Genomic DNA, 13,844 nt, shown 5'->3' with positions numbered 1-13,844 from the left:
TATAATAAACACCTGATTATCCAGGGGACAAGTTAACCAGGGTCTTTATAGTTTTGGTTAATCCCACTCACTCTCTCATGTAAAGAGTCTATGCAACAAGATAGAACAGCAAGGAGACATCGCTTTCACTAACAAGATGATGCCTTAAAATTTATGTAGTAATTTTTGTGGTAATTTTTATAATAATTTACTCTTTGCAGGAAGACCAACCAAGAGAAAAGGCAAACTTTTTTTCCTTTTTCAAATTATAATGTGTATTTATTAAATTTGTTGCCAGATCTTCCCACATTGTGATATACTTTTATGAATATGAATATTAAATATTTACATTTATGTCACATTTACAATTTTTTCTTTCGTTTTGAAAATTATCTGAGAAAATTTATTTCTCAGCACTCCAGATAATTGCAATTTCAACTGTATTTTATTTTACTTCCATTTTTCAGACCAACTAAATATGTCTGGGTCTTACTGGAGTAGCTTATCATGGTTGCTATTATTTACTACTCTGCCAACCTTTGTATCATTAGCAAACTTTAATATCAAACCTTTTCAGCTTGTTTTATTTATTTATTTTATTCAATTGATTACTAGTTACAATCGCCCCTTGTAAAGTATGCAAGCTAGAGGGGGAGAATAGTCAAATTTACAACTCATAGAATAAATTTTAAAAAATTGATAGTTTAAAAAAAGGGGTGTACTTCATGCTGGCTGTGTCAAAGAGGAGTATCCACAACATGTAAAGCTTAGCACACTTTACACACAAACTGCATGATGGCAGCATAACACTGAAAAACAAAAAGATTGTGTCTGCTAGGCAGTCAACTTCCAAAATGACATCCGAAACCACAGCAGAGATTCAGAGAGAACTGTGCATTGGGACCTCCTTCAATGAGGGACAGACTTAATTTTTAGCTCAATTTTTAATTGCACTGCATGCAAGAGACTATGGGTTCTAGTTAGTACAGTTGTTTGTTGGAAGATAGTCATTCTGTAGGTCTTACTGGAGTATAATTTTTCAAAATTTTTGTATATCACAGGTAAAGCACTATGTGCCGTCCCATCTGTACTGCTGTATTAACTTGAAACTGGTTCAGGATTTCCATTGTATTAAGCGGGAACATCATGTTAAAGCTTTTCAAGGAGATTAGGTTGGAGCGAAGTTTGATTTGCAAACTGCATGATTGCCTCAGAATTCGTGTATGCGAGATGATGCCTGATAGAACTGGTGCATCATATCTACCCGTCAATAACTTAGTCGGGATATGAATATTTGTTCTGATAACAATAAACTTCCAAGGTGTCCACTCCATATTTGCATACAGAATGTCTCTTGATACACAGTGAAAGGAAATTGGAAAATCCAGTTTAGCCACCTAAGAGGCCAATATTCAATGCTTAGGAAGATTTTGATATACATTTCTGGAGCTGATGACCAAATAACCCAAAGCATATAAGGCAGCCGGGGCAATGCACCTAACAATGTATTCTTTCATAAATTGAGCATTACGACCCCAGTTAAGTCCTGTTTTGAGCGCCAGATGGTGGCTAGGGTCTTCTTCTTTGTGGTAGTGAAATGCTTCATGAAGGATAACTTGTTGTCCCATCGCAAATATCTGGGAGGTAATTCCTCCCAGATATTTGCGATATTCGACTTTCTGTATGGGTTGACCATTTAAGAGTATGGTGGTGTTATGCTTTCAGGAGAAGGACATCTGGGCCATTTTGAGAGGGTTTATTTCAAGGCCAATCATAACCAGGAAGTTGGCCAGGTTCGTTAACAGCTGTGTGGCTTGTAGAGCAACCTTGTGTTCATTAACACTATTGTTGGATGGAAAGAATGTTTTCATGTTGTCTGCGTAGGTAAAGATACTATTGCAGGTCGAGAGGAACAGATCAAGGGCTGCAGCAAAAAGTGTCACAGGGAGAAACCCTCAATTTTTTTGTGTGTAATCGATGCTAAAATCTTATATTGGTGTCTATAAATGTCAGAAACAGTGGCTAACCAGTGCTGGATCTCATTGTTTTAGGAGAGTAATTAAAGGAGTAAGAAAAATAATGCTATTTACTAAAATCTATTACTTAAGTTTTTGCCTAAACTTAACAACTGTAACTGTGAATATAAAATTTATGTTTAAATGGTCATAACGTTAACTACCAGAGAAAAGATTTCATTATGAACTATTCACATATTTGCAGTGTCCTAATATTCTTGTGGGTTATGAAAAATTGGAAAGCATTACTGAAAATCAGCAAAAGAGGAAATTAAAAGAATAATATTGTAATGTTACATATCAAATCCTTTTGCTGATTAGCAAAAAATTTCTGTGAAATTTTCAGAAATGACTATGCTGTAAGCCTTTTAATATGTGTGTTTTTTTTGTTTTTTTTTAAGGTTGTGCATGCACACACATTTCAGAATTTCTAAATTTCTTATTTAGAAATTCAATAATTCCTAAGTTAAATCTAACATATAGAGTGCATAAACATACCTGAGATTATGTTATATCCCAAAAATTAAATAAAGAGATACCCATAAGTGACTAATCCATATTTTTCTTATGATGTTAATTATATTTTCTTGCATATTTTTCTTGTGATGTTAATGTATTGGTAACATTCTTACTCACAGTTTTCTTTGATACTTTTTGAACCTGTATAGATTGAAAGTAAATGTATTTCAAATGAAGGCTATATCTTGAAGGCTACTTAAACATATATTTTACAGATAGGTGATATTTTATTTATATATTGCAAATATTATAATCCTCATATAACAAGTTAACCCTTTCCCCAATACTGTTAGCTAAAGTATAATTATAATTTATTAATATTTTACAAGAAGACTAAATTTATTACTGTATTAATCCTTTTATTTCAATAGTTTGTCTTTGGCTGTTGTACCTCTTCTCCACCAGTACATCAATCTTCTTCAGTTTTATGTTACGGTTCAAGCTACAGCCCACCGTGCTACTTGCAAATTATTGTGCACCTTATTGAAAATATTTACCACTCTAGTAGTAAAGGTAAGAAAAGCATTTTTATTTACTTCAGTACACTAAATTAAAACCTTATGGTAAAATTCATGGTAAGTTCTCATAGATAGTAATACTTATTTGATTGAAAACCAAGATACAAAAAATTTGTTTTTGTACCTTTTCTCTAATGTACACACATCATAATCAGCCTGTGTGTTGACTTTCACTGTAGTAATAACCCATGCACTTAGTGCCATGCATGGTTAAAGACAGAAGATACTTGTTGACATTAGACTTGAATTTCTATAGATTATAATTTTTGGGTAATATATGTGAAGGAAAGTTATTTCACAAAAGAGATAAATGAGTAGAAGGAATAAATGAGGGAGAAGAAAAGATTGTTCTGTGAGTTTGGAATTGGACAATGAATGGACTGGTTGCAATACATTTTTGGACTGGTTTGGTTTTTGGAAATTTGGGAACCAATTCAAAATAACAGTGTCCATGGAAGTATAGGCAGACTCTATATAATGAAATTTATTGTTCCCTTGAAAAAATTCATTAAACAGAAATTTCATTATAAAGAAATATGACCTTTTCAATGGTGCAAAATACTGTAAATTCAGAAATATAGTAAAAGATGGGAAATAAATCAGAAATAATTGGGAATGAATAAAATTTCTAACGTTTTAAAACAATTAATTTATTAGTATATACATATTAAGAAATGACTACATGATGATGTGCACAATTATTAGTACACTTTTAAGAATTATGTAGTAAAATATTTAGTTATTTTTTGTTGTATGCTGGATTCTACTGTACACAGTTCATAAAAATGTTTTTTATAAAAATGCATTTGTTTAAACATTCAGATATATTTTCTGTTAAATTTCCTTTCCACTAAATGCCTCGATGCCAAGTTTCAAATGCTGCCAACATTTCTTGTTTGGAAGGTTTAATATTGCCCTCATTTTCATCCAGCTTATGGTCAATATTGTCACTAGTTCTTTAAATACACTCCAAAATGTTGGAGTCCCTTGGATATTCAGCTACTATGACATCATTATCAACTCATAAAAATTCAATTTTTAAGAGTTGATAATAAGAAAAATTTCTCCACTGATCAAACCTCACTTGGAACCCTTCCCAAGATTGCTCAATGTCTTGTAGTAGTAGTTCATCCCTCTCATTGCTATTAATTAGCATTTTAGCAAAACCTGCTTTTGTGAAACAATTCTTAATCGTTGTTTTCATCACATCTTGACTGCAAATGCTGTCAAGATGTGATGCAAATGCATTCGCAAATCTATAACAGAATCTATAGGTTGGTTGGTTTCTATTCTCAGTATAATTTTTTTTTTAAATATGTACCTTCGGTAGTGCATTTTCAAATTCTTGTTCCATTGGCTGCAGTTTAGAAGAGGTATTCAGAGGGAAGAAAGCAAGCTTCACACTTGTAACTTTCAAAATTGCCGAGTGAAGGTGGAAAGGGCAGTTGTCGACAATCAACACAATTTTTCTGTTTTCTTTCATCATCTTTCTATCGAAATTTAAAATCCATTGCTCAAAAATTTTACTTGTCACTCAAGATATTTTGTTGTAGTTGTAATCCAACTGTAACGACTTTACTCCTTTGAAACATTGGGGTTGTTTACTTTTGCCTATTAGCAGAAGCTTCAGTGTTTCATTACCAGCCATATTTACAACAACCAAGACTGTAATTCTGTCCTTACTATTTTTAACACTTAAACATTTATAACCTTTAAAATTCAGTGTCTTGTTCAGCAAATAGGTAAAAAATAAACATGATTCATCAACATTGAATATGTCTTTGGGCTCATAGTCCATAATTTTTTTCAAAACTGTTTCTTTCCAATGGGTGTAGTCTTCTTCGATTGCAACGCTACTTTCATCAGAAATAACTTTTGTGGCACATCCCTTAATAATAATATATTAAAATATATAAATCAGGTTAGATTGCTTAATAAGCATTGAAGTGTTTAGTTTTTATATGTGTGATATGCATTTTAAATATTTGTAATATTTTGAATTGTGTGAAAAAAAGAATATAAACTGCTGTAAACCTTCTATATTTTGTGTCTGAGCTATTGCATGTCTTTAAAGCAGCTTTTAACTTGATAATAAAGTACTTAATGTGAACTAATATAAAATAGCATATTGTATTTTGTATAGAATTCGTGTATACTTACAGAAGAATATAGTTATTATTATATTATCATGTAAGTATATAGAATAATATAATTAAAAATCTCATAATTTAAGGGCAGTAGTCTGATAAAAAAGTATACACATTTCCATTCTGGTTTAAGAATTTTTAGCTGGATTGTTTTTCTTTTAGGGTTACTGTTTACCAGAAGAACTGAAAGAAGAAATAGAGAAAGAGGGAACTACACAATTTCAGGATATTGAAGAAGGTGGCTTAGGAGAAGGAGAAGGATTAAAAGATATTAGTGACAGAATTGAAAGTGAAGATCAGTTGGAAGATATAAAGAAGCAAGAAGATAAAATGGAAGATATAAATGAACAACCAGAATTAAAAGTATAGTTAACACATTAATTTATTCCATTAAAACTTTGTTTGTTTAAACTTTACATCCAACAAGAATTTTAGATAAAAAAAGATTAATTTAGTGTCCAAAAATCAAGTTATAACCATAAAATCAAGGGTTTCAAGAAAAATATATACTTTATGGAATTCTATCAAATTATAATAATAATCTTGGAAGAGTATTATTATAAGACAATTATATGAGTTTTAAGATTAAAAAAAATAAAGGTGCTCTTTTCATGAATCATGATCATGAGATAATGAATATCCAAAATTGTGAGCTAATTCTGCATGAGTCAGGTATTTAATGGGTCTCATTCCTGACAACTAAACAACAATTAAAACAAAATCTCATATTGTTTGCTAGGCTAATGATAAGAATAATAAATCCCACTCCTGGGAAGAGGTTAGTGTGCTTCAAGGAATTTAACCAACTGAATCCTATGTGGAAGATCATCATCCATAAAAATTAATTTAAGACCTATTCCCTTCTGAAAATCCTTACATAATGCTCAAGGATCTCCCTTCTGAAAATCCTTACATAATGCTCAACATCCTTATATCTTTGAGAAATGAAGCTACCTTGCCAAAAAATAGAGAGAGAGCAGCCATTCATTATGATGCCTCTTTGTACTATCAGGCCACTGCTGCACTAAAAATCATTTTTAGTGCAGCAGTGGCCTGAAAGATAGCCAATGTAAAACTTATACAGTAAAACCCCCGTATCCACAGGGGATACGTTCCAAGACCTACCGTGGATGGCTGAAACCACGGATATAAGCAAACACCTGCTGACCCCATATATAATGTGATTTACTTGTACATATATATGCATAATAAAGTTTAATTGATAAATTAAACACATAGTAAGACATTACCAACATTAAATACGGTAATAATAAAGTACAGCAGACTCTCGATTTACCAGGATTGGATTAACTGGGAAGTGGATTAGCCAGGACACTTCAGGACTCCAAATTTAAAAAAAAAAAAAAAAAAAAAAAAAAGTCAACCAGAAATCATAAAATTCAAGTAATAACTATAATATGTATAAACAGATATTTTTCAAGTCATAAACAAGCGACAAGAACGGGTATTATAAGTTATCAATGGGAGATAAGTGTACCTATTATCTTGCAACCCCCGCTGTTTTCGCACCTTCTGCTCAAAACAAAAAAAAACAGCAAATGTTTAGTTTGATTTAGTGCATCGCATAGATTGTTGTGTTCTGTCACACCACAGGACAAATTTTGTTTCGCTATTTATGTCAGGGATGTCGGAATTTTTTTTTTTTATAGTAACTTTTTTGTTTATAAATCGCAAAAATGATGGGCAAATGCCAGAGTTGTGCTTTCAAATTAAACAAAAACTTGAACTTATTCAAAAGTTTGAAAAAGGTGCATCCATTAAATCTCTAAAGAACCATTATGTTTGGTGACCAAACCATACGTGACATTGTAAAAAATAAAGGGAAGCATCATATTGGACACGCAAGTAGTAAGTTATCGATGGGAGATAAGTGTACCTATTATCTTGCAACCCCCGCTGTTTTCGCACCTTCTGCTCAAAACAAAAAAAAACAGCAAATGTTTAGTTTGATTTAGTGCATCGCATAGATTGTTGTGTTCTGTCACACCACAGGACAAATTTTGTTTCGCTATTTATGTCAGAGATGTCGGAATTTTTTTTTTTTTTTATAGTAACTTTTTTGTTTAGAAATCGCAAAAATGATGGGCAAATGCCAGAGTTGTGCTTTCAAATTAAACAAAAACTTGAACTTATTCAAAAGTTTGAAAACGGTGCATCCGTTAAATCTCTAAAGAACTATTATAATGTTTGGTGACCAAACCATACGTGACATTGTAAAAAATAAAGGGAAGCATCATATTGGACACACAAGTAGTAAGTATTAAGTTTCCCCCCCCCACTTGGTTAACCGCAGGTAACTGAATCAGTGGATTCCGAATCAGCGGATACAGGGGCACAACTGTATAGTCTTACTAGTTGATGTGTCATTAAAACACAAACTAGTCAATTGCCACCTTGTTTGAAATAAATACAGTAAATTGGGTACTTCTATTTGGATGCCAAGAGAGAACTATTATAACTTAAAGGTACTGAAGCACCAATGCAGTCTGCCCTCTACTAAACTAAGGATTGTAACTACAAAAGTTAAATAAACAAGAACAATAAAATAGGATGCGTGGCATATCAATGATTAATGAAACAGGGAGTTTAGTTTGTAACTGAGATTGACAGAAAAGAACCAAGACATGTTTGCCAGGCACAAAATATGATACCTGTTGTGCATACAAGTACAGTGCAACCTTGATATATATAGCACTTGATTATAACACGATTTTGGATATAATGTGTGATCACGTTCCCCAAGGGAACATAAAAAAAATAATAAAAAATAAAAAAAAAGTGAAATTTATGGTAGGACATATATTTCATAATAGACACTAACAGAAGCAAATACTGCACCTCAAATCTACTGCCATGGTTTCCAAAGTGTGGATTATTGAGCTGTTGCATCCTCTTCTGTGATATATTCCCTCAATTAGGTGATTGTATTTTTATAAACAACAGTAGTTATCTGAGGATAATACTGTAGAAGTTTAGTGTCTCCCATCTTGCCTCAGTTAGAGATGCAATAAAAATAAATAAAACAATGAAATGTTAATTGCATACAAGACGCTCTCAAAACTAAACATTTAGCTCTGAAAGGGAAGAGGAGAAACCAGCTACCATATTTGTCAGTTATGAATATTTGTAAACAACAGCATGTGACATTCTTTTCAAGAAAAAAAATTACATTTAGTGACTGCTAAAAGCATAATTCAAAGTGTGTGAATTGACAAATAGTTTGTATATTTTTATAAGTTGCCAATACTGACCTCTGTAATTATACTGCTGTACCGTAAAATTCATTTCTGTTGTTCATAACACAAATAATATATCCTTGGGAAGGGGATACAACAGTCCGATCCAGAGTGTACCCAACCATCTTACATTTTTTCCATGGAAATTGATTTCCAAGATGATGTTGGAAATATCATCTTGGAAATCTTTAGTTGTGGGGTGTGTTATGTAGGTGAGACGGGGCGACAACTGAAAGACCGTCTGGGGGAGCATATGAATGCAATAAAGTCCACAAATTATGGGAAGTCTGCCGTGGCAGAACATTTTTGGGAGAAGCAACATCAAATCTCCCCGGAGAATGCTGTCATCACGTATCATGCACAGGGGTTCTGGGACCGTAAATGGCTTGAGAGTTTATGTATTGGGGCAGCTAGCAATTCCATTAATAGAGACAAGGGTGTACGTTTACATCCCCTCTTGGAAACCGTGGTTCTTGAGCAAGATGAACGGTTTCAGCTAGCGCGCTCCCGAGCCATTTCCGGTTCCGGTGCATAATTGGGAAATTCCGGCCTTACTCCCGAGGAACCATGTGATGAGTGCCGTGGATCTGCTACTTAAGGATGTGCCACACAGCAGAAATATGCTGTTGAGAAAGGGGATTGCTATCTCCGAAAGCTACAGTTGTTACGGTATTTTATTTTATTAATTGATTTTATCACTTTTATCATCATATTTTATATTTTTGTATTTTATTGTAAATTAAATCACATCAGTTTTAGGCCACTATATATTTTATTTCATTTCATTTTATACGCTCGTATTTTATTTTATTTTATTGTAAATAAAGTGTTTTAGTTGCAAGATTGGAATTTGTTTATTTGAATACCGGTTGGTGTAAAGTCTAATTGTTCAATATGAATTGTCCCAGCCTTGTAGGCCTATTTAGAGATATGATGTTGGAAATCATTTGGTCTAATCAGTTATATGGTTTTCCCTTATGCAGTGATTTTAGGAATACCTTAATCACATAACTGAAGGGGCCTGTTAGAAAATAAGCAGCTTTTTCCCCTCCCTTCCTTTATACTTTCACATTTGACCACTCAGCTATGGCAACTATTAGTTTATGTGGCTAAAAAAAAAAAAAAAAAAAAAATCCCATTTCACTTATCCATCCCCTCCAGTTTGTCTAGTTCTTCCTTGAATTTATTCAAACCATCCACTTCCACAACAATGGATAAAAGCTTGTTCCATCAATCAGACACCTGTTGGCTAAGGGAAAACATCCGCACATCTATTCTACAACCATCCTTCCTCAATTTCAATTTGTGCCCCCATATGCACAGTCAGAGCAAGAGGAAGAATCCCCTCAGCATTGAATTTGCCCACACCATTCAAATCCATAAGCATCTCAATCAGATTACCTCACCGATGCGTAGTCTCGAGGTGCTGCAGTTTGCAGATCTGAAGCTTTCATTGGTAAGAGCATTCCTTTGTTCCCCTCACCAATCTCATTGTCCTTCTCTGTACCCATTACAGCAACTCTGTACCCATTACAGCAAGCAGGTGGTTGGTTGGTGGAACAGACTTCCATCCCTTGTGGTGGAGGTTGATAGCCTAAATAAGTTTAAGGCTCAGCTGGACAGGTATTTTGAACGAACAGAGGGGTGAAGTGGAAGTGGGTTTTTTTTTTTCGGCTGATGCTGCATAAGCTTGCTTTCTTGCATCAAATGCCTCTACTAATGCTAACTCTATATCCTTCTTAAAATGAGGCCTCCAGACCTATATGCAGTATTATTCAGGAAGTGGCACAACCATTCCCTTATACAATGAGATAATCACCTCCTTATCCCTGATAGAAAGTTCCTGTATTTCATTGATAAAACCCCATGATCTGTCCTGGCAGCCTGTCTGCATTGCTCAGAGAACTTCTCATCAGACTTCACAATTACCCTGATCCTTTTTTTTTCCCCACTACTCTGAGTGTGGTACCACACAATTGATATGTTACTCTGGGATTACTGCTACCCATATACAGTGCTTTGCATTTCAGGCATTGCTGAAATGCAAATCCATTTCAGATGAAATGACCTTTCATCTGAGAAATGACAACTCATCTGCCTAATTTTTCTAGACCTTGTTGCAGAATCATACCTCCATTACTATCATTAACCACATTGTCAACCTTTGTATTGTCTTAGGCATTAAGCGTGATATACCCTCATGAATATGATCAATCAATACAGAAAACAACAATGGGCCCTGCACTGAACCCTGTGGGACTGAACTAATAACGTTAGTCCGTGACCAGCAGTGTCCATTGATAACCACTCTTGTCTTCTCCCATTCAACCATTCCTTAATCCATATGTAAGTTTCCCATAATGCCACACTACTCAAATTTGTATGGCAGTCTTTTATGTGCAACAGTATCAAAAGCTTTCCTGAAATCCAAGTATATGATATTAAAATTATTTTCTGCACCCATTCCTTTGTCACTGCATCATAGTATCCAATCAAATTGGTTAGACAAGATTTCCCCTTAACCAACCCATACTGTGTCTGGAGTGTAATTGCAGCCTTGTCGAGATGATGCTGAATTTCTTTTACCAGTGACTTCACTATTTTCCCTGGAACAGAAGTTAAACTTACAGTTCTCTAATTGCTCGTGTCACCCTTTGATCGCACTTTGTGAATTGGGGATACATTCTCACATCTCCAATCTGTGGGAATTTCCCCTGAATCGAAGGATGTTCTGATAATAATGGCTAAGGGTTTGCTTACTTCCTTCGCTGCCTACCTTAATATAAGGCTGAAAAACAAAAATGTTAAGGTACAATTCTTGCACTCTCGTTCCAACAATTTCCCAGGAAATTTAGGTAGTTTAAGTGACAAAAATCAAAGAAACCGAAAAAGCCCAGGCATAGACAATTTGAATGTAGAACTATTTAAATATGGGGACACCTTACTAAAAAACGCACTACTAAAATTATTTAACATCATATGGCATAAGCAACAGATACCCAAAGATTGGGAAACAGGAATAGTAATCAATTTACACAAAAAAGGCTCCAGAAATAACCCTAACAACTACAGAGGGATAACACTGCTGTCAACTGCTGCAAAGCTATACTCTAATATACTAAAGAATAAACTTAATAAATACAGTGAACAATTCTTAGAAGAACAACAATGTAGGGTCAGAAAAGGGAGAAGCACAATAGATGCCCTTTTCTCATTACAACAAATTTTGGAGAAAAGAAAACTCAATCTACCATTTCTGCTCTTTATTGATTATGAAAAAGCATATGACAATGTAAATCGGGAAAAACTTTGGCAGATTCTACGTGAATAAAATATCCCAACCCAACTCTGGAAAGCGATCTAAAGCCTATATGATAACTCAAAAGTCTGTATAAAATATTCTAATGGCCAACTACCAGACCCAATTAACACCAATAAAGGAGTGAAACAAGGATGTGGACTATCACCAAATTTATTTAATATCTACATCAATAAAATTCTTAAAGAATGGAAACAAACAATTAACAACGGAATACAGTTGAACAACAGGAATAAAATCCAAACTATATTATATGCTGATGATCAAGTTATAATTGCAAAATCCGAAGATGAACTACAGATAGCAGCAAATGAACTTAATAAAATAGGTAAACAGTACGAGATAAAAATCTCCACCTCAAAAACAAAATCAATGGAATTATGTGGAAAAAACATACAAAGAGTCAAAATTGTTATTGATGATAAAATAATAGAACAAATATCTGACTTCACCTATTTTGGAAATTTAATATCAAATGAAGGGAAAGACATCCACACTAAACTACAAAAATATAATAAAATGAATGGAAAGATTAAATGCCACTTCGGAAAACAAATGACAACTGAAACAAAATTACGACTGCCCAACATCACTTCAAAACCAGCCCTCTTCTACAGCTGCGAGACTTGGGTCATAAATAAGAAAGATGCACACAAAATAGAAGCAGCACAAATGAGATTTTGAAGACCATTATTAGGCTTTACAAGACTAGACCACCAAAGAAATTTAGATATCCGCAAGAAATTAAAAGTAGATAACATAGTAAATGACATAAAACGGTATCAGGAAAAATGGATCAGCCACATAGAAAGAATGAACACAGACTGGATCCCAAAATTAGCCTTTAACTACAAACATACAAGCAAGAGAGATGTTGGTCGACAAAGACAACGATGGCGAGATCAAAACCACTTCCAAGAGCTGCAATAGAACAGGTCTTAAAGGACCTAAGCCGGACCAAGTTCACGATGATCAGAGCAGGCCCAAGGGGGGTGCGAGCGCACAAGGCCCCGCGCCGCTGACTGATTTTGCAAAAAAAAAAAAAATGGTTTCATTTTTTTTTTTTTTTTTTTTTTGCAAAATCAGTAAGAAATAAAATGTGAATAATCATGTTATTAACATTATCTGAAAACCCGCCAAGAATTCTCCAAAAACACGGAAAAATATATTTAAAATATCTCTCCTTACAAGTCGCTCAGACGTACGATTATATGTTGCCAGCGTTAAAGGCTATATATACCACCGACTAGGTTTTCTTGGCCCTTTTTTGCTTTCTACCTTCGAGAGATCGAGTGAATTTGAAATTATTCAAAAACTCGACTTAAATTTTCTTCTGAGAAAATTTTAAGTTAATAATACTGGTTTGACCAAAAAATAGTTAAATAAATACAATTTTCGATACCTTTTCTCAATTTGGATTTCTATAGTAAATGAGTAAAGAATTTCTTGTCTTATTTTATTATATATGTCTAAAGGTTGTGAAAAGTGATCAAGACCATTGTATTTATTTTGGTCAATCTAAACGTAATTTTATAAAAAATATTGAGCCTATTTTCAGACCTTTATAATTCTTTTGATCCTCTTAGTAGGTCATCGAATCATTCAGAGTGTACCTTCAGGCCTCTACAATTCTTTTGAGTCTGTTAGCTACTCATTTTAAGCCTCTTTCGTAGGCTACTCATTTTAAGCCTCTTTCGTAGGCTACTCATTACCTACACTTCTTTAGCAGGCCGTTTACTCATTTGATCCTAATTTAGGCTAACGCAATATTATTGAGTCTCTTAGAGACCTTATAAACAATTAGGCTGATCGAAGCCTACAAATAAAAATAATAATTATATAATAATTTATTGGAGTTTCATTTGAAATTATTGAATAAATATTCCCCACAAATACGAATATATATATGACAGCTGATCGTACATCGTATGTTTTTATCACAATTCCAGAGGTGTGAAAATAAATAAATATTCATATCTATTTCACAACATGACTAGTAGAGACGGAGATGCAGGAAGAAAGTATATGTGTGGCTCTGATAAATTGAAGAAAAAAACAAATAGAGAAGAAATTACGGAAAAACAGAGGAA

General features: G+C 33.7%; 1 protein-coding gene across 1 annotated transcript in view; it reads left to right on the top strand.

The window, feature by feature from the left end:
- The window catches only part of LOC150081532 (midasin), a 1,449,634-nt gene that overhangs the window by 1,343,364 nt on the left and 92,426 nt on the right, over positions 1-13,844 (top strand). The window contains exons 82-83 of the mRNA XM_090380238.1: positions 2,885-3,026; positions 5,341-5,541. Coding sequence (XP_090236364.1) covers positions 2,885-3,026; positions 5,341-5,541 — 343 coding nt within the window. The remainder of the gene's footprint in view (positions 1-2,884; positions 3,027-5,340; positions 5,542-13,844) is intronic.

Source organism: Mastigoproctus giganteus, chromosome 8 (assembly GCF_048544385.1).
Source record: "Mastigoproctus giganteus isolate SK-2022 chromosome 8, ASM4854438v1, whole genome shotgun sequence".
NCBI classification, from domain to species: domain Eukaryota; kingdom Metazoa; phylum Arthropoda; class Arachnida; order Uropygi; family Thelyphonidae; genus Mastigoproctus; species Mastigoproctus giganteus.
Note: the sequence above shows the minus strand (reverse complement) of the source record. Positions and strands in the feature narration are given on the sequence as shown.